We start from the raw sequence: 20,357 nt of genomic DNA, 5'->3' as shown, positions 1-20,357 counted from the left end.
CCAGTTTGATTCCTCGCACCCACTCCTACAGAAACCTCCCTTTCCTCCTTATTGATTCCTAAGTGAATTTATTCGTGGTCACTTTATACCCATGTGTTCTCGTGCCAGCATTGTCTTTTGGTTAAGCACTTCTCCTGCCTCACTGCTGTTCTCAGCTTTGATGTACTTTGGGAGGCGCTTATATCCCTGTTATATTACTCCGTTGAAAATAAAGCAAAGTTTTGCCCTTTTTGGAGAAATTTCCCTGTAAGACAGCTGTGGCAGTCTACACATACGGTGCCTGTTGTGTGCTGGGGGGGACACTTTTGGGGATGGCAATGTGCAGAGACCCAACACCCTTTCGTTGGCCCTTGCATTTCACAGGTGTGCCTGTAGATGTGCGCAAGGTAAAATAAGAAAAAAAAAAGAAAACAAACAGAAAAAGCGCATTTCCCTATTCAAAAATGGTTATTATTTATAATTAATAATAATAATGAACTCCAGGGCCGCCCGGGAGCGGTGCATTTGAGGATTTCCAGCTCCGCGCCCGGCTCCGGGCGCGCCCCGCCCCTGCTCCCGTCCCTGCCGTGCTGAGCCCAGCCGAGCCAAGCCGTGCTGAGCCAAACCGAGCCGAGCCGTGCCGGGGGAGGAGCAGCAGCAGACGGAAGTGCAAACAAGAGCGGGGGGACGGAGCCGCCGCCTGGCAGACGCCGCGGGTGTCCTCTCCGCTCCGCGCCCTGCAGGCACCGGGTGGTGAGCGAGAGGCGAAGGGGCGAGGAGGAAGAAGAGGAGGAGGAGCGGTAGAGCCGGCAGGTTGGGCGGTGGGTTTGAAACTCTGCGGGGCTTCTCGTAGCTTAATTTCACCGTGGGCTGTAATGTTACCGTGGTCCCGAGTGGGGTTGGAGGGGCGTCCCGTGTCTATGCGGATACGGGGTGCCGCTGGGTCGCTTGCCCCGGGGACGGACTGCCTGGCTCGGCTCGGCTTGGCACGGTTCGGCACGGGGCTCAGGAGCTGCTGGAGGCAGTCTCAGAGAGATAGCCGGGGCTTGGGGTCCGTGCCGGCTCTGCGTTTTGAAGTTCCTCCCCCCCCCCCGCCGTGGCCCGAGTTAGCGAGAGTTTGATAAAATAGGCGCAAGTTGCACAATTTCGCCCTTGGCTGCTCGGTTGTGCAAGGCGGGGTTGGTGGGTTGTAGCGCTTTCTCGTAGGTGCTGCCCTGGCGTGCTGTAAGAAGTGCGTGGCATTAAATTTGGGGTTGTCCGTCGGGGTCTGCCGCTCCTTCCTGCTCAGTTTGTAAGGCTGGAGGTGCGGGCACGGCAGAATCGAGGGGTGAGAAAGGAAAGGTGAGGGATGCTGAGAGCCGTGCTCAGCGTTTCAGCCAGCAGTCTCTTCCCAACTCTGTTTGCTTTGAACAGGGAGGAAAAAACCCTGTGTCCTTTCCTAATGTGACTTAACCTTTTACTAATGGTGTTATTGTAACTAGCTGTTACACTTTGAAGGCTTGTGCAGTTTTTTTTTCCCCCAGTTTGGGCTGCTAGGTAAAGCCTTCTGCTTCTGGCACATGTGCCGCTCGCTAGATGTGGCTGTGGTTTGTGGTGACCTGTCACCAGGGTGGACCTCATTCAGAGGGAACGAAAGGCGTTGCTACTTTCCTACAGAAAGAAGCCTGTGACTAATTGAAATCCTCTTTTCAGGAGGAGTTAGAGTTGTAGCTCTTGCTTCAGTGCTGAGGGAGAGACCCAGCTCGCACTCAGTGGAGGCTTTCTCTTTCCTTCCTCCTCTCCAGCTGCAGGAAGGGTCAGGGTGTGCGCTCCCCTCTATATACACCGGTGCCTGCTGAGGCATTTCGGGGTGTGCTGAGACAGCTCATGGGGCCAGAGCTGCCCAGGTAGCTCAGCTTCTGCTTCCTCAGAGCTATCTCCTTGTCCCATCTCAGGCCAGCAGCTGTGCTTGGCTTATTTGAATGGCTGTCAGCGTGAGCGTGGCTGCAAGCTCTGCTGTCAGACTTAGAAATTATGATTTAGAGCAGCAGGTCTCTGTGGTTCTGTGGGGTGAACCCAGAAACATGTGCTACCGACACCTCTTGGGGAGTGACTTTAAATGTCCTTCTGTGCATCTACATGGCTGCGGTGGCACCTCGGGCAGCCGACGAGGCTGGGCTGCATTTTCAAAATCTACTGCCTCAAAAAGAAAAAAATAAAATAAAATCTTTCACCTGTGTGTGAAGAGGTCACACTCAGCTTGGTGGGTCTGCAGCCTGCTTTCTTCAGTTTGACTGGGGTGCCACCTTAAATGTCAATGCACGAGCCTGGAATCCGGCTGTGCTACGGTGTAGGCTTACACCCGCGCACGCTGGTGTGTACTTTGCCTTGCTTCAACCATACAAAAATAGATGGGATCCACTACCTAAGATGTCATTGTAATGTTACTTATCTGAGGTGAAACTGAAGCCCTTATCTCTGACTCTGAGTGGCAATTAAGTGCAGAGGTTGCCTTTTAAAGGTAATTTGTTGCCCGCATTTGTGCGGAGGGGAGGGAGATACTTGGGCTTTGCTTTGTGTTTTTTTTTTTTTTTTTTTCTTCCCCGGCATTAAGATGCAGCTGTGAGTATTTTAACTTTGCTACATGTGAGTCTTGTTGTTAACATGTGTTTCATCTGTAGCATTGTTATACCAATATAAAGTTACGCTGTAAAAACAAAGTCAGGGTTTTTATTTTCTTCTGATTAACCTCAAAGTTGTGACATTTTGACATCGTTTTAAAGCTGTCAGACCATAATGTGTTTAGAAACAAGTTCTGAGCTGATGACATTTCAGCATGTGGTACTTATTTTGTTAGAAATGAATGTGTCGGTGCTGGGATTTTCTTCTGTACTTGGATTTAATGGATATTATCAATTCATGCTTGTCCCAACATTGAGGTTTGCCCCCCCTCCCCTCAATATTCTGTTAGTAAGAAGTACTTGTCAAATGTTTATGTGCCTCTCTTGAGATCCAAGTTCTTTAGCACCAGAGATCTTAAGTCTTAAGCCCATGTGAACAGCTCCTTATGCTTCTTCCTAAGCTATTAAGGACAACAGTGTATGAGGAATAAAAGTATAAGTAATGACAGACCTGGAATGAATTTTTGGCTGTTCTTATTGTATGGAAATAAAGATGTTAAAATGGTAGACGGTGACTTTTATATTTATTTTCTTTAAATTAAAAGCATAATCCTCTTCCACAGGCATCGATTCTTTGGCTTGGATCCTTGAACACTGAACACCATGAGCAACTATACCGTGTCTCTTGTCGGCCCGTCTCCTTGGGGCTTCAGGCTCCAAGGTGGCAAGGATTTCAACATGCCCCTGTCCATCTCTCGGGTGAGTGCATTTACCTCTCTGCTTGTGTGCAGTTGTCTGTTATGCTGTGGTCTGCCTGCAGCCTTCAGACTGCAGAGCCATGAATTACGGGTGCTGGGCTCAACTTGCCCCATGGCACAGAGGGGCTGTTTGCCGGTGGGGACAAAGCTGGTAAAATACGACTTCTGCGTAGTTTGAAGGCTCCAAGGAAACTGTACGTTTTCATCAGAGATGGCTGTTTTATCCACATTCTTATTTGTGCAATGAAGCAAACAGAAAGCACCCTTGATTTCCCCTCCCTGCGCACCCTCAGAGAACAGCAATGGGAGGCTGGCAGGAAACGGGCTGTTTTCTGCGTGGGGCTGAGCCTGTGCAGTTCACATGGGAGGCAGCAGAGAAAAAACGCTTATGCTCCCATTGTTTATTCAGCCCTTAACAGTTAGAGAATCTTCTGGTGTCTGTTCTCGCAAATCTCACTATTTGCAATAAAAAGGCACTTAAATGACAGAATTTACAAATAGCGACTCATCGGCATGTGCCTGGGTGAACATCCAACTTTCTCATGGCTTTTTTTTTAATGGAGTATGTGCTCTTAACTGATATTCACAGGAACGTTTATGGAGTACGTGCTCTTAACTGATATTCAAAGGATTTAAGGAACTAAGTCAAAACAAATGTGATCTTTGTACCCAGGTGCTGTCTAACTGGTTTCCTACTTTTAAAACTGTTCTCAGTGAAGAATTTTCTTTACATGTGGGCTGAGTTTCAAAATCTTCCTCAGACAACTGAAACACTTTATGTGTATCATATAGGAACAGAATTTGCATCATAAAATTGATGGGAGCATTGGAAATTTGTGGGTGAACAAAACTGGCTCCTCATGGTTCTTGACCTTAGCACCTTTAAACTGTGATTTGTGCTGTGGAAGTGTTTATGTATAAATGACAACTTCTCTGTCAGGAGCTTGCCTCCCCCTCCTGCATATTCTTGCAGTTTAGTGACAAAGATGAATTATTTTTTACACCTGTTGGGACTGCAGAATTGATACTGCACTGGGAGAGGGAGCAGGTTTCTATTTGGGTTTATGCATCATGGCAATATTTTTAGCTAATCTCAACTAGTGATTCAGAGCCTGCCAGTTCATTTAGGCATGGCTAATCTTAGTTACCTGTGGATTATGCTGGTGAAATTAAAATACGGTTTGATTCTGAAGAAATATTTATTAATTAGCCTAGATGAGTATTTTATCACATTAATTGAATGTGCTGTGTGCTGATTGAAGGAAGCAGCTTAAATAGTTATGTATAAAAGCCTGAGTTATGGAACTCCCTACTGATAAGTGTCCGTGCCCACACGAGTGGAGCATAAGGAAAGGTGGGGACCAGGGTGGCTTGAGGGCTCTGACAGTACATGCGGAGGGGAAGCACAATATCCCATTCACATGGTGTAGCTCGGCTCTGCTCCACGGCTGAGCCATCTCTTTTTTATTTGAAGTTAATATTGTGCAGATATTGGACTGCCTGGTGCTTTTTTATGTTTTAAACCTTTGGATCAAAAAAGTACTTAGTTCTGGTAAGCCAATCCGGCTTTGGCTCGATAGCTGGAAGAATTCAGTGCTGTGTTCCTGGTATGCTGGAACAGCCTGTACCATTCACCCCCCCACACCCTTTCTTTTCCTGATGAAGCATAAATGCCTTCCTGCATCTGAAGACTGCTAATTAAATTATTTTAGCAAAACAGTAATGAGACAGCAGAATTATGTTCTTTGGCAAGGAGGACCTCTTCCCCCTCCCCTTCAGTTTGTGCTCTGGATGCTGAGGACGATTCTGGCTGCTTTGCTGAGGGCTAATTTCCTGCTTTAGTTTAGTTTCAGCTCCTTGAAATTAAGTTCAAATAAAGTACAGTTTACAAAGCACAGAAAATGCACTGTTTTCCAATGCTGTTTATCTGAAAAGCTCGTCTTTTATTACTAATAATTTGAACAAATTAAGATCTCATATGTTTCCTGGAGAAAGTTTTCAGTAAGCCATTAGGCAGTGCATGGAATGTCATTTCAATGGGAGTATTTGTTGTTGCCTCTGTGTGGTAAAGTCAGTCTGTTTTGTGTTCTCCAGTTGAAATTTTTAGTGTCAGTTAGTGTTACAGTATAATAGGCTAATGTTACTGCAGGGGTAGCAATAACACTTTAACACTTGCATGTTATATACTCATTGCAACGTCATAAGCAATAGCATGGGTTTAGTGCCTCAGAATTGCTACAAATACAGCTGCACACATCTCATGGTATATAATGTATGCAATGTTGGGAATATCCTTATAGGTAATGGAAGAAATCAATGCATGCAATATCTGTGGTTACATATACTCTTATAAGGCTGGACTTCAGCTGGGTGGCTCCTTGGGAAGGGACTTGTTGAGCCCTACTGAGCGCCATTACATGGGTCAGAAATCCAAAGGCATGAAGGTGTGTTGGGAGAGGTTTGGGGTGGGGTTGTGGTCAGGGTGTGGAGCAGGGGTATGGCTCTCGCAAAAGAGTCCTCAGTGGGGAGGAAGCTGCTCTGAGAGTAAAACAATTTGTTCTTTACCGTTCAACCAGGAACAAAAGGTAGGCTGAGGTGGTAGATCTCCATCTTTTTATTATCAGCAAACTGTTGAAGTGGCTCAAGTCACCACATGCAGCTGTACTGTGGGGCTTCCAGGTTCTGCAGTGGTACTCACGTAATGAGAGATTGCAAACTGTGGCTAGTTAACCCCTAGTGCAGGAAGTAGAAGTTACTGCAGCTGACATATGCAAGCTTACGTTATTGAGTTGCTATCCTCACACGTTCCTGTGGCATTTTATATTAATTGAGGGAACAAGGAGAACAGTTGTTTCTTTAAGACCCATGTTGTAATGCAAAACTGAAAGATGGAAGCCTAGAGTAAATAAGAACAAATTATTGTTAAAAATTACTCTGAAATTAACAGTGTTCTGGTGGTTGTAAAGTAGTTATTGTAGGAAATAATTAGTTCTATGGTAGAAAAAGCTTAACGTCTGTCCATCAATGTGTAATATATGCAGTCATGAAATGACACATACTATCATGCAACTTACCTTTGTATGAATTAATTGATCACTTCTGAATCAACACAGAATGCTAAAAAGGCAGTTAATTATTTAACACCTCCATCTCAAGCTTCAGTTACCAGTCTCTGGTAGGTTTCTGGGACTGGAGGAAATGTCCCAATACTTGGGTGTTAGCTCCACCATGAGAATTACATCATAGACCCTCCTTATTTCTCAACTTTTTCCATGCAAAATTTGTTTATTCCCAAGTTGGAGGATGTTTTGCTAAATACCAGCTGGACCAAAAAAGTTGATCCAGACCAAAATAATTGAAATGGGATTATTTTATTTTTAGTCATTATTACCAGTAATGAGGGATCTGCTGTTGCTGATATCTGTGGTCTTCGATAAATCTTAGTGATGTTTGTGATATGTCCAGTTGGACATATTCATTTCTTTAGACTTTGCATTAATGTTACTTTTACTCTGGGGACAGTTGGTTAGTTCTAAACGGTGAATTAACATAACCAGAATAAACTCAGTAAGCATGAATGTAGGATTGCAATTGCCAAAACTTCTGTCTTCTGCACAATTAATTGAATTGTGCTTGGTATTGGTTGTTTATTCATTATGTTGAGATGACCTGAGAGGTATTTAGGTATTTGTTCTAAATGTATGCTTGAGACCCTATTTTGATATGCTACAAACATTTCAAGTCTTGTGGTGAAGTCTGTAAACGTTGCTTATCTCAGTTTTATGGCAGCATTTACCACCAAGAAACAAGGAAATACTGAAGCGAAATTATAGTAACATAGTCTGTGTGGCATACACCCTCCTAACTAAAGCAAATGTATTTGACAATTGTGTGTACTTTAGTTACTTTTTTTGTTCAGTCTTGGTGGTAGCTTTAGCCACCTTCCTTCAGATGTTTCTTGATTTGTCTCTCTCATTTTGTAAGAATTTGGTGAAATATGGTGGTCTTGAAATGTTTTACCTGACAGCTCTGTTTTTCTACCTGCAACTTTCTTCATTGTACTTTTGTCACCTTCCCCGCCCTTCATTTTCTTCCTTCTTTGTCAGTCATTTTACTGCTCCTGAAACCCTCATAGAAATAGCTTCTTGATTCTGCGTTTTTTTTTTTTTTTTTTTTTTTTTTTTGTGTTCCAAGTACATTTTTCTGTGCATTGTTACAAGGTCATGGCTGATGAGAGACTCATGATAAAGAATTTGTCAGCATGCAGCCCAGCCAGGGAGTGGGTAGAAAAGCAGCCCACCTTGGGATAAAGTAGGGAATGAACATGCAGCACATCAGCTGCTCAGTGTACGTCCTACGTGAGCATGGTGTAACTCTTCATGAGGGTGATCATTGCTGATGTCTTCTTTTCACTCCCACTTTTCCATCCTTCCCTCCCAGGTCCCAGCAAGTTGTCTGTGTGGATCAAGCGTATATATGACACTTGCACGCTTTTTGTTTATGCAGAAATTTGGTCTTTCTAATGTTTGGAAGCAGCTGTTCAAAGATATTTACATCTTTGATAATAATATTAATGAGAATCAAGTAAAATGATGTTTTGAATGGACCCATGGTATGTGAGCTTTGATTGATTAGAGTTTGGCTGGGCCTCCTTCCCTTTGGTTTGCATGATTTTTTTATTAAGCCATGTGTCATTCCTAATAAAATCAAGTTTTGTGTCTGTATAAAGTAAATTATTACAGTGGGGGACTTGGGAAACGGTCTTTCAAGCAAGCATGTGAAATAGGAGAGAAACATTAGAACAACTGCTGGCCTGGCCAGTGATGATTGTGTCGGTAACTTTATGCTCCATCCTGGAAACTACAGCAAGCTACTAACTAAGCCCTAACTGGCAGCTGCTGGCATTGCTGCACTGGTGTGAGACGCTACTGAGTGGTGATGGTTTCCACAAAATACAACTTCAGATGTTTTCCATTACCGTAACTTGCATTGCTCTGTTTTTCTGGTAGACTTATTTTACACAATATGCCTTTTAAAATACACATTTTCTTATGTACGACCAGTGAAATGAGAGCGGCAGAGTAAGAGTGTTGTGCCCACCCTGGAAAGCATGTCAAGCTGGGAGGTAGGGTAAGAGATGCGGGTAAAAAATGGTCAGTTGGCTTCTCCTAAAATTCACAAAGGGTATTAGGTCATGAAAGATACTTTACGTGAATTGTAGAGAGGCTCATGGAGTAGGAGTGGAGTACAAAGGGCTTCTTTTTAAATGTAAGAAGCCATCATAGCTATCTAGAAGGTAAATACCCAGGCAGACAATGCGTTCATCTGAAGCTTTTGGACTTTGCTAGGGCATTTTTATTAGTGGGCATAAAGCAATGGATAGTAAGACTTTTTTTTTTTTTTATAACTTCTTTTTGGGGTAATTTTATTGCAGCTGAGGAAATATTTCAAAAGAAAATACTGCCATATGACAGATTAGAAGTGTTTCAGAAATTGAGTTCGATATATCCCAAATGAGATTAAGAAGATTAATGTTAAAAACTTTGTCTTGTTTCAGGTCTCTGTCTTGTCTCTCTTTTTTTCTCTTATGGTTTAAAGTTTTTTCTTAGCAACAATGAAAGCTGCATTATAACAATCCTTTTGAAAATGGAAATAATAATGTGATTCCAAGAACTGGGACTTTAAAGAAAAGTGTCAATATTCTGAAGTATTTAGCAAAATTTTTAAGTATTACACCAGAGTAGGAACTGCTAAAACCAGAACGTTGTAAGAACTGAAAATATCTACTTATACAGGCACCCTTTGAGCTGCCAGAAAGATGAAGGTTAACTTCAGGGCTTTTTCTTCTTTTTATGCTCTGTGTAAAAGTTGTATTTAGTCTTCAGTTGACTTTTTTTTTTTTTTTTTTTTTTTTAAGTGAAGTCCCAGAGAATTATCCTGTTCAGTTTCTTCTGTCCTTAGAAATGAGCTTTGGATTTACCTATGTGTGGGCTGTGTTTCTCAGCAGGAGTGCTTCCTGGCACCAGCTGGGGGGGACCTGCAGAGGTCACAGCAGTTACCTCTACACAACAGGAGCAGCTGGTCCTGCTCCTAGGGCAAAAAAATCTGTGTTTTACAGGAAATTATAAAATGGATGGGATTAGCCGACCAATAAGGCAAGAAGTGTTATTCTTTTCTGTTTAATTCTGTTCACGAGATGTGGTTTACCGAAAAAATACTGAGAATGACAAATGAGCTACCAGGGCCAGTTTTCATCCTCTCTGCACTGAGTCCCAAAGGAATAGAGTTGTGTGGTTTTGTATTGTTTTCCTTTGGGAAAGAAGTGGAATATGGACAATAATAAAGCTCCCTGCTACACAAATGGTTTAAAATGAGTGAGTTTTCTGAAGGTCCTAGGTGCACAGAGTAGTGTTTCAGGGTTTGCAGAACTGCCTGCAAGCAGCATCTTCCTTCAGAGAGCTCCTCAGTTTAACTTGAAGGTGGGAAGAGAGATCATTTTCTACGGCCGTAATTTACCAGTTGTCTCCTTTTCCACTGCTATTCAACCTCCTTGTTTTGAAAATTGGAAAAAGGGCTGTTTTTTCCCAGACCATTTGTTTTCCTTCTCTTGCTATGCAGTTTAAAACAAGACCGAGCACCCCTGAAAGGGAGGTCAAAGCAGAAGGGAGGCTGTGGGAGGCAGAAGGAAAGTGTCTGCATCTCATCTGTTCATAGTCTTATTTGCCAGAAAACCTCCTCAGACCTAATAGGAAGTAAATTTATTCAAAATAGTTCCTTTGCTGATGTCATTTGCCTGAAAATTGAAGCTGGCTGTTGTTGGTTCTTCACATACACTCCAATACATGTTTGTGGCTAAGGGATATCTGATATGTCAACATTTTCTTTTTACATTAAAGGCTGCTGGTAACGTTTTTCCCTTGTAAGTGACAGTTTAGCTTGTATTCCTCATACTGTAACTAAATATTTTAGATGGGAAAACTATAGGTTTTGTTTGCAGTGTCTGCTTCTCAAAGACAGATGCAGAAAAAATTTAACTCTGATTAGAAAGTAAGAGCAGATGCAAAATAGGCAGGCTTTCCAGAGCCCCAAAAGGTAGGACCACTTATTGAATAGTAACTGAAAATAAAAAAAAATAAATTAGGCTTGTTTTCTTGTGAGTATCTGACCCTGGAGGCCTGACAATTTCTACTTCCCCACCACTTGGAGCTGCTATTTTTAGTGTAACTGTTTTTCTCATTATTCATTGGCCGATGGCTATCAGAAGGCATTGTGAGAAGAGACATGGTGGTGAAAGATTTGTTTGTTTGGTTTTTGGTATGGAGCCAGGAGATAACATTGTTGGCTTTTTGCGTTTGTTTTGACTTTTTAAGAATAGATTTTATATGTTATCAATGTAAGGGAAAGTGCGAGAGAAAACTGTCTCTCCTGTGCCTGAAGCAGTGGAAATACAGGGAGGTCAATATTCCTCCTGCCAGTGGTCCAGAAGGGAGGGGAAAAATGGGGCTGAAATTTGTTTGAATTAATATGAGGAAAGGAAGGCCTCTGTTAAAAACACAGAGGTACTGGGATAAAGAAACCATTCCTGCACAAGGGATATTCCCACCTTCTTTTTCCGTTTCTGTGCTCCATCAGTCACTCACCTTTCGGTGTTGTCAGTTAATGGGATTGGGTCCACCCTGCAGTGGCATTTTGTCTTCTGTCACTTACAGGCACCAGTGCAGTTCCACCGTATAGTCTCTCATGTACAGAGAACAGCATGTTGTAAACTGAAGACCATAATGTATACCCTCAAAGCAGTTGTATAAGTGCTGCACCAGTGGAATACATTCAGTAGTTTTGGTATAAAGTATGGCCAGTAGGCGTGAAGTATGTAGATTTCTGCTGTTGATCCATTATTTTTACTTCATAGGGAAAATGACAATCTTCAGTGTTTTATAATCAAGAAAAGATAGAGTGAAATTAATGATTCTGTGACACCTGGATGACTGTTCTGCATACTTTTATTCCCTGCCAAACTTCATGATGCATCAAGTGTTGAGCTTCCACTGAAAATAAAAAGGTGCTATCCAGTCCTAAAGAGATTGGGTTTTGTTTTAAAGCAGGCAAGAAATTTCTCAGTTGAATAAACCATATTGTTTTATAAAAATATAGAATATTATTATAACTTATTCAGAGTTAGATTATTGCCCTAGAAACTCCTGCTTAGACAGTTCAGCACAAGTAAAAGCAAGACTAAAATAGTATCTCATAGTTGAATGTATTAGAATGGAGCTCTAGCAGTTGCTGCCAGCTCTGCGTGTGACGGAGTTCTAAAGTAAAATGTAATGCCTTGTGTGAAGTTCCATAGGCTAAAAAGCTGATATTGCCAGGTTCTTAGTAGTCCTGTTGGAAAGGTCAAACGATTTGCCTGTTAACTGGATGTGAAAGAAGTTTGGCTTACCCTGGTCTGTATTAAGTATGGCATCTGATTCTTTCTCTAGCAAGTGGTTGAGTGATGTCAAGTACTTATAATAGGAAGACATCAGAAATTTATTTTGTGTTAATTGTTTCATGGTTCTCTTGAAGGCTTATGTATGTTGACTGAGGTGCAAAACCTAGGTTAATGGTGAGTGTATCAGTTTCAGGAGGGTAAAATTCCCTGTCAAGCTTCTGTGTTTATGAACTAATGGGATCAGCTGCAGATACCCTTACACCTAAAACTTATTGAATTCGCAGAGCAAATGATAAAAATGCTTATGTTAAGTGTGGTGTTGTATTGGTAGCAATAGCATTTGAGATTTAAAAAAAATTCCATAAACAAAAACAAAACTAACTTAGCATGAAGAATGCAGACATAAATACAGATATCTTTGGTGATTAAAAATTATTATCTTGCCTCACTGGAAGTTCCATTTGTGAAACACCTTTGTTCTGAACCTTTACGAAGAAAAACTACCTTTGCTGTGTGGGTGATCCCTCTTCCAGACAGCATGGCATAATGGCTTAATCTACAAGTGAAATCTGTAGTATGCCTGCAAATGCTTTTCCTTTCTAACGTACATCTTATGCATGACAAGTCAGGTGTAGTTCAGAGTCCAATGTAGCTAGCTTTCGTTTCACATGAAGGCCAAAATGTTTTGTGGTTTGTTTATTTTTTGAGGGGAAAGAGGGGAGGCATCTCTTTGCAGTCCTAGGCTTAGCTTGACACTGTAAAAGACATGAAGAGGTAGGCTACTGTAATTGCTGGGAAGGTTTGTTTCTACCAATTTGTTGATGTATCTAAACAATTCCTTCTGCAGTGCTCTGTATTTTTACTTATTGCATTTCTTTTTTTTTTTTTTTTTTTTTTTGAAGACCAGTGGAGAAGCTCTGTAAACCAGAGAGATTGTGGCAGTTGGGTTCAACTTACATTTATTAGAGGAGAGGAGGAACTGAAAGCTTGTAAACCTTTAAACATCAAAGGCATCTTGGTAGAGTAGATAATATTGCTTCCTTTTGGCTATCTGCAGCTCTCATCAAATCTCAGTGTTCTGCCTCCATGCTGCAGAAGAGTGCTCTCTACATAGTGCTTAAGGTGGCTTGCTACCAATTTTTCCAGAATGAAAAGGCCTCTCCAGAAATACATATTTTGGCAAGCAGAGGACATTCAACCCTCAAGGGATAGCATACAAGTTCTTTCTGAGGGACTTGTCTGGATTAATGGCTCATAATGTAGATAGTGATCAGGGGACACAATCAACTTTGCAAAGGAAGCAGTAGTGGTTGGGGAGCAGTCAACATTGCATCCTATCTGGCAACCTGAGTTCCTATCCTTTTCATTTTTTTTTTTCAGATGCTGCATAAACTACCTTTGCACACAGATATGAAGAGGGAGGAGGAACATAACAAAAGTGGAAAAAAACGTTGGCAGCTCATTTATGAGCTCATGTAATACTTAACACACTCCCTACATGAGAACTGGCCCCCACCCTTCTGCTGGTGGTATTCGCTGGCTGTGTAGAGGGTTGTCAGGGAAAATCTGTGCCTGTATCTCCATGCGAAGGTTCAAAGCCAACTCCGTGGACCAAGCTCAACTCCATCAGTGCCCTAAACAGGAACAGTAGGTGGGACTGGTGCAGTGGAAGCTTGGTTAGCCTAGCAGGCCCGAGGCAGGTGTCTGGGACAATACTGTCTGGAAGCGCAGAAGCCAGGCTTGCTAGGACATGTCTGTCGGTGTACTAAGCTGTGAAAACTGCCACCGAATGCTTATTAAATTACAACTTTTGTCAGCTATGGATGCAGTCTATTCTTTCTCCTTTCCAGCTGTCTCATTTTGGCAACTGGCTGTAAGCAAAAGTCATTGTAGTAGGGATTTATATGAATCTACTTTGAGAGCATATTCAATTTGTAAATGAAATTATTTTGCTGTTGTGCAGATTGTGTGTAATTTTGTTAATGCAGAGTGTTTTTGCAGCACCAAGGCTTGGGTCCTTGAGTACCAGTGTAATTTTAGGCATGCAGGCTGTGTCTGCAAGGTGACTTTTGCTGAAGGCTCAGCTGATGCTGGTGTGCATTGCTGCTCAGTGCCCTGCTGTGCTGGCCCTTCAGGCTGCTCTCACCAGGAGGAAACATTGAGTTGCTTGGAGGAGAGAATGGACCTTTCCCAGCCAACTTTCTGCTTTATTTCAAATCTACATTAGCTGACGTGTGTAAGCCGTGAAAGAACTGGCTAGCCGAGATGTTTGTATGATATCCTGAGAGCTAATTACAAACAGACCTTTAACAATCCAGTCAATCCCCATCACTGAAACTATAGTGCTAAAGCAAGGGGTGGAGGAGTTTTCACATACATGGTGTATTACCTTTTGCTCTGGAAGCCTAGTAGAGATGCTCTAGCACCTCTATCTTCCCAGTATGCAATTATTGCTCTTTTTGATTGACATATCAGTACCTCGGAGCTGGTCCTTTTTGGGTAATTTCGTAAAGCTGCCTCTTCTGAATTATTTACTGAAATAACAGAGTTTATGAACAAAATATAGATGAATGGCTTTTTTGGCTAAAAGAATAAATTTTGTATATATGTCTGGAAATGCTATCCACTTGCAATGTGAAAACCTAGTGATGTTTTCCTTGGGATGTGCACTTAAATCTTGGAGACTTGCTGTATCGTTGCAGACGCAAGTATCACTGACCTTCTCATGTTGGAGGGAATATGATACTCTCTGGTCAGTCGAGTAGCTTCCCTGTGAGGGTATTTCTTCTATCGACACATCTACACTGCAGAGTGTGGAAACTGCTGATTATTGAAACTTCAAATGACATTGATTTGTTTTGATACATGCAACCTGATGAAAACTGCTGCTGCTGCAGTTGACAGCCCAGCTCAGTTTATAACTCTGTCCTGGATGGCGTGGGAATAAATAACTGGAAACTGCTCACATGAAACTGATCACAGCAAAGTAAGGATTTGGGGCAAACCAGTCTGTACTGGCAATTTGCTTTTCAATCACTTGCCATCAGGGAAGGCTAATGTGCTGTTTTTCTCTGCTTGCAAATGTAAGGCACGCTCTTGGCAGGGTGATGGAGACAGAAGGGTGTACACAAATGATTTGGGATGCTGTGCTCATTGATGTCAACTGGTTGCTGACCTCATGGGCAGGACGGAGTGCTGTGAGCACTTCTGGTAACTCCCAACACCGCCTCTGTCACTCTCTTGCTGTGTGCTGAATTCTGTACCTCACTATTTATTGCATACCCTAATTTACACCTGTTCAGATAGCTCAGTAATTACCTCACTTCTGCTCTCTGGCTTTTGTCAAGTTCTGCGGTAAGGACCATGTTCCCCCAAAGGGACTGTTGCAGTCCTCAGAATGCCAGTTGAGGATTAGGAGTTCTCCTGTCCTTCAGACTACCTGTTACAAACACACCTTTATCTCACAGCAGGGACCTGTTCCCTTGCTAGAAGCTCCTGGATAATTTGGGGGACTAAATAAAGGGGAGAGATGAGCCCTTCCAAGAGGTGATCTTCCATGGAGTAAAGTATCTGGAAAAAGGGGATAAAGACGAGCTTTGTGCAATGTGTAATTGCTGCATTTCAGGGAACTGGAGACTTGAGAAGAGTGGCATGCAAATAATCTAGATTTAAGTGCGCTGACATTTATGTAATATTAGCATCAATTCTGGGAAATGCAATGCATAACAATGGGTGTTACGAGTTAGGAAATACTTTACTTTGGCATTTAAAACTGCTAACTTCTCAAACTCCTTGAAATATGCTTTTCTAGCGGCCTGTTTTTTTGATTTATTTTTTTATTTTGATTTTTTGCCAAATAAGTTTGGGTCTTCCAATTTGTCACTTTTTTTTTTTTTTTTTTTTTTTTTTTTTTATAGAGTAAAGGGAAAGGAAGTTGTGCAAGAACCTAATCTATATTGCCTTCAGATTTTTTTTCCCTTTGCCTTTCTTAGCCTGGGGGCACCTGTCTTACTGCTGAAATAAGTGTACCAGGTGGTTTTGCTCTGTTTGTTTTATAAGAGAAATTCCACTCAAGCCCATATTATTTGCAGCATTTAGCAGCATTTAAGGATGATAAAATCATAAGATGAGGTGGGAACTATGGGATTAATAGGAGCTAGGTGTTCTTTTATATAGATATATTAAAAAGAAAGGACATTAAAAACTGAATATGTACACAGGATATTTGTCAGAAAGCTTTCAAGGACAACCGATAAAAGCTTTAGACCATGCATACCAGATGCTATAGGTATTTTTAGGGATTACTTGTTTAAAATTCTTGCCTCTGTTTGAGTTTTATAAGTTCTACATTTTAAGTTTGTATCCATCCTTTTCCAATTTTTCTCTCATCATACCAGTCCTTGATAGTCTATAATATGTCCCGGCCTACCCTGGCTTTACTGTGCCCATCTCTGGGTTTCTGTTAACCAGGAAAGCAGGCAAGCTTGTGTTATTGGTACAGCTGTAGGAAACGCTTCAGAACAGAAACAAGCCGCTCTTTTAGAGAGCGGTTAATGCAGTCTAGAAGTGAGGTGTTTGGTGAAATCACCCAGAAGATACCACTTGGGCTGTCCCCATTACTTTCCATGCTGCAATGCAGCAGAGCCAAGTTTGTTTTGCTAACGAGGAGAGCTGTGCATGCAAACCACATGGTAAGGAGGAGAAAAGGTTTTGAGCATCTCAGCAGTAACTCCAAATAGACATCAAGGAGGACCACCCCAGCTGTCTTTGAGGTCTCTTGCTGTCACCCTTCATGCCTGATGCTCCAAATGCAGCCCTTTCAAGGGAGACAAGGCTGCTCCAGGTCAAAATTGCAGAGAAACCCAGAGGTCCTTCCACTTAGCGGTGCCCTTCTTGGATGCTACAATGAAGGTGAATTTTTCACCATCATTGAGGGAGGTGAGCAAAGGGGGCTGTTAAACCCCAAGTTCTTTGCACTGATGTGCTTGCATCAAAATCTGGATGCAATTTAAATCATCTGAATAGTCCCCCAGTGTTGCATTGTGCGTTCAAGAAAAGTAAGTTTAAAAAACCAAGGAAACCTCAGAGTGTATCTTGGCATCAAAATCATGAGATTAAAAAACACTCCTTATTTCTAGGGCCTGACTCATGGTTTCTGAATGCATGAGGGTGGCAATGCTAGCTCCTATGGTCAAGTAGCATTATAAATATTTCAGGACTTTAGGGCACAGAGCTGTGCCAAATATTTTTCTCTTTTTTTTTTTTTTTTTTTTTTCCTCTTCTCCTCCTAACTCCTGAAACTACTGCAGTTCTCTTATAACTTGGACTGTATGTAATTAAACAGGCAGAAAGTAAAATCTCTGTTTCTGAAAATGGAGAATCAAATCTAAGTATTTAAATCAATTACACAGTGAATGAAGTGTTGCTGACTGTCTAAAAGCTGCTTTACTGGGACATGGTACATGCAGTCCAGTGTATGTTAAAGTGAATTGCACAGCAGCTGGCTTGCTAGAGACATTCAGAAATAAACAGTCCGTGGCATGTGTAGTAGAATTTGACCCTGTTAGGAAAAGAAGTAGGGCAAAGTGTCTGCTCGGGAGCAGCAATTCCAGCCTGCAGAAGCACACGCAAAGCGAGTAAAAGGGGGAGAAGGGGGAATCACATGGGGTCTGAACATTTGTTTTTGTCCACCAACACTGAGCCTTGGGTGTCCTGAAACTCATTCAGCCAAGTCGTAAATGAATTGCCCTTTGGGGGAAGTGGTTTTCTGTGAGCTGTCCCGAGGTGTAAGCCCTGAGCATTGAAGGCTGGAGGTGGTGAGATGCTGGTGTGTCACCCGCGGGGTCACCTCTGGCAGCACAGGGAGGAGTGGGCAACCTCATAAAATTCTCTAGTGCCATTTGCCAGGAATCCTGAACCAGGTTCCTCTGTGCTTTCAAACGAGAACTCGAGCTGCTCGTTTGCCTTCTCTGATCACCAGATACATGTGTGTAAGCCAGCCAAGATGGAAGTGCAGGTGGAAAGCAGTGGGTGGTGGGTCTCTTCTGTCCTGTCTGCAGTGTATGGACTCAGCAGGGTTCTATACTGGGATGGAAAATAGAGAATGAATATGTACTTATTTCTATAATTTGTTCATCACGAGTGTGGTGGTGTGTGAATGAATCCCGGGTGCAAAGGTAGAAGAGCCCTCAGTCCATGAGGAATTTCTGGGCATGCCTGTGTGTTTTTTTTTTTAATTTTCCAGACTGGGAGGGATGAATCTTCAGCTAGAGAAGGTGTTGCTCCAGAAAGCTTTGGTTTGTTTTGTTTGCTGCTGTTTTCACAAGTATGTGTCATATGTGGGAAATCCCTGAAATTAGGAGTAGTAGTGTGGCAGGCAAGATGCTGAGCAAATGTGGGGAGAAGTAGATATGCAGATAATAGCAACCCGAACTTCTTTTTAAGATGTCTAAGAAATACCCTGCTTGACTATAAGCTTGTAATTCTTTAAAAGGCAATAGAACAAAGATGCTGGAAGAAAGTATGGAAAAGGTCTGCATGATATTGCATGAATATCTAAGTTTAGCTTTGGTGGCTGGGCCCAGACATTGTAAACTGTATGGGACTAATAGGTGAGCTAGCAATTTCACTTTCTGCAGAGAGGAATGAATAATGTCTACAGTCTGCACTTCATTTCTCTATATGTGACTGTTTAAAATGAGGTAACTAACAGCAGTGTAACAAGTAGCACACCACAGTTACTGCTCAGACATAATTTTGACTGGCTCATCCAACACGTTTATTCTGAAAACTGAATTTCAGTGTAAGAACAGGTTTAATATTGTACAGTTTAAACTGTCTTTGACTTTTTTTTTTTTTTTTTTTAACTAACTCATTGTGGAAAATTGGAATTAATACATTCCCCTCGAGTGCAGCTCTAACCTTAATATCTTTTCCTTTCTTCATGTGGTTCACTTTCTGTATATAGGAATATGACAGCTGGCATGATGCCTCCTTTTTGAGTTGTGCAGTTTAACATTTCTGGCAGCTGGATATGTGTGGAAAGCTGTAAAGTGACAAATCTGTTTCTCATACCTTTTGTAGTCTGTTTTTCATCAGATGGAAAAATGTTAATACCCACTGAACTTTCCTCCTTTGGCTCACCCAGACAGTAATTTACTATAGCATTTCCTGTACATTGTCTCTGTGTGTGGAGCTCACGCTTTCCATCCCTGCTGCCTTGCAGAGCCTCACCAAGGTGCTGCATTGTCCCCAGGCTACTTGGGGTGTTTTTGCAGGACAGCACCAAGCAGCTACGTGGGGTGGTACTCTAGAAAACTTGTTCAATGGAACTTATCCATCATCCGAAACAAAATCTAAAGTGAAACTTTACTTTCTGCATTTGTTGCAATGCTGCTGCTGTTTCCTGTATGTCTTTGCAAGCAAATTCGTTAGAACTTTTGGAGATTTCCTAGTCAAGATGCAGCCAGCCTACAAAAGGTTTTTCTCTCCTTTTAAAACTGGCACCCTTCTGTGATTTCATTGATGACTGCCTTGGGAAAAAAAAAAAATAAACGTTTAGACTATCCCAAATTTTCCACGTGTTAAAATGTATTTTGGTGATAGCAAATGTATATTTTTAGAAGAGGTGAATATAATTCTTGTTTTCAAGAGAACTTTATTCACTTCTATTAATGTGTTTTGGGTTGAGAAACCTACAGACAAATGAAGAATATGGCATAGAGTTGATTTGGCAGTTGAGTGAATATTTTAGGTTTCTTCAGGCTACGTGAAGGATTTTGTGTTGTTTGTGGGCAAATACCTGATTTTAGCCAACTCTGCCATAGTGCTTTAGAGTCTAAGCAGATGCTGAATTTTTGAGTCCCCAGAAGCCCAGGTATTGGGATCATATGTGATCTGGCAAGCTCTCCTCCAGTAAGTAATCACCTTACAATGGTTTTACGATGGTAAGCTTTACCTTCTCTTTTTCTTTTCCACTTGGGCACTTAAATACTAACTGTGCACACAAATTCTTCAGCAGTTAGAGCATTCCCAGTGCTGGTATAGCCTTGCTATAGAGCAGAGGGCTTTTTGGGGGGATGGAGCAGTGAGAAGCATTGAAAGTAGCTCCAAGGTCTCACCTTTGGCACAGAGATGGATGCTGTGGTGATGAAGGTGCCTGGAGGAAAAGCATGCAAACCTTGTTTTCTGACAGCGGATGGAGAGTCCTCTCTAAAAGTTTTCCTTGGCTAACCCACTTTAACAGTTTATTTATTAAAAACATGCAATGTTAAGCCCAGAGCTCCAAATTTTTGAGATTTCAGTCAGTAACTGTTTCTCTACTAAAGATGCCTTTTTTGCTAAACTCTAGCTTTCCAAGCAAGAAAAGGTTATCTTTTTTCTTTAAAACAAAGCTGAAAAGTGTTTTTAGCCTTGTAAACATGCCTTGCCCTTCCATTTTACTACTGAAACTGTAATTCACTCTTCTTCTCATCTCTTCTCCTCCATTTTTTTTTTTTATTTTTTTAGGCTTGGAGGTCTCCTCAGACCTCAAATATTTCAATTGGGGGGTGAAAAAAATCTTTGATTACCTGATCCAGGCTACAGAGA

The 20,357-nt window shown here is 41.9% G+C and overlaps 1 protein-coding gene across 5 annotated transcripts in view; it reads left to right on the top strand.

Moving 5' to 3' along the window:
* Positions 1 to 655: 655 nt before the first annotated feature.
* Positions 656 to 20,357, top strand: part of PDLIM5 (PDZ and LIM domain 5) — a 129,945-nt gene continuing 110,243 nt past the window's right edge. For all 5 annotated transcript variants that reach the window (XM_032186697.1, XM_032186695.1, XM_032186694.1 and 2 more), the window contains exons 1-2: positions 656 to 800; positions 3,203 to 3,338. In XM_032186697.1, the coding sequence (XP_032042588.1) occupies positions 3,243 to 3,338 (96 nt within the window). In that variant the 5' untranslated portion in view covers positions 656 to 800; positions 3,203 to 3,242. The remainder of the gene's footprint in view (positions 801 to 3,202; positions 3,339 to 20,357) is intronic.

The sequence above is a fragment of the Aythya fuligula genome, chromosome 4 (genome assembly GCF_009819795.1).
Source record: "Aythya fuligula isolate bAytFul2 chromosome 4, bAytFul2.pri, whole genome shotgun sequence".
NCBI classification, from domain to species: Eukaryota; Metazoa; Chordata; class Aves; order Anseriformes; family Anatidae; genus Aythya; species Aythya fuligula.
This window is presented reverse-complemented; position numbering and strand designations above follow the sequence as displayed.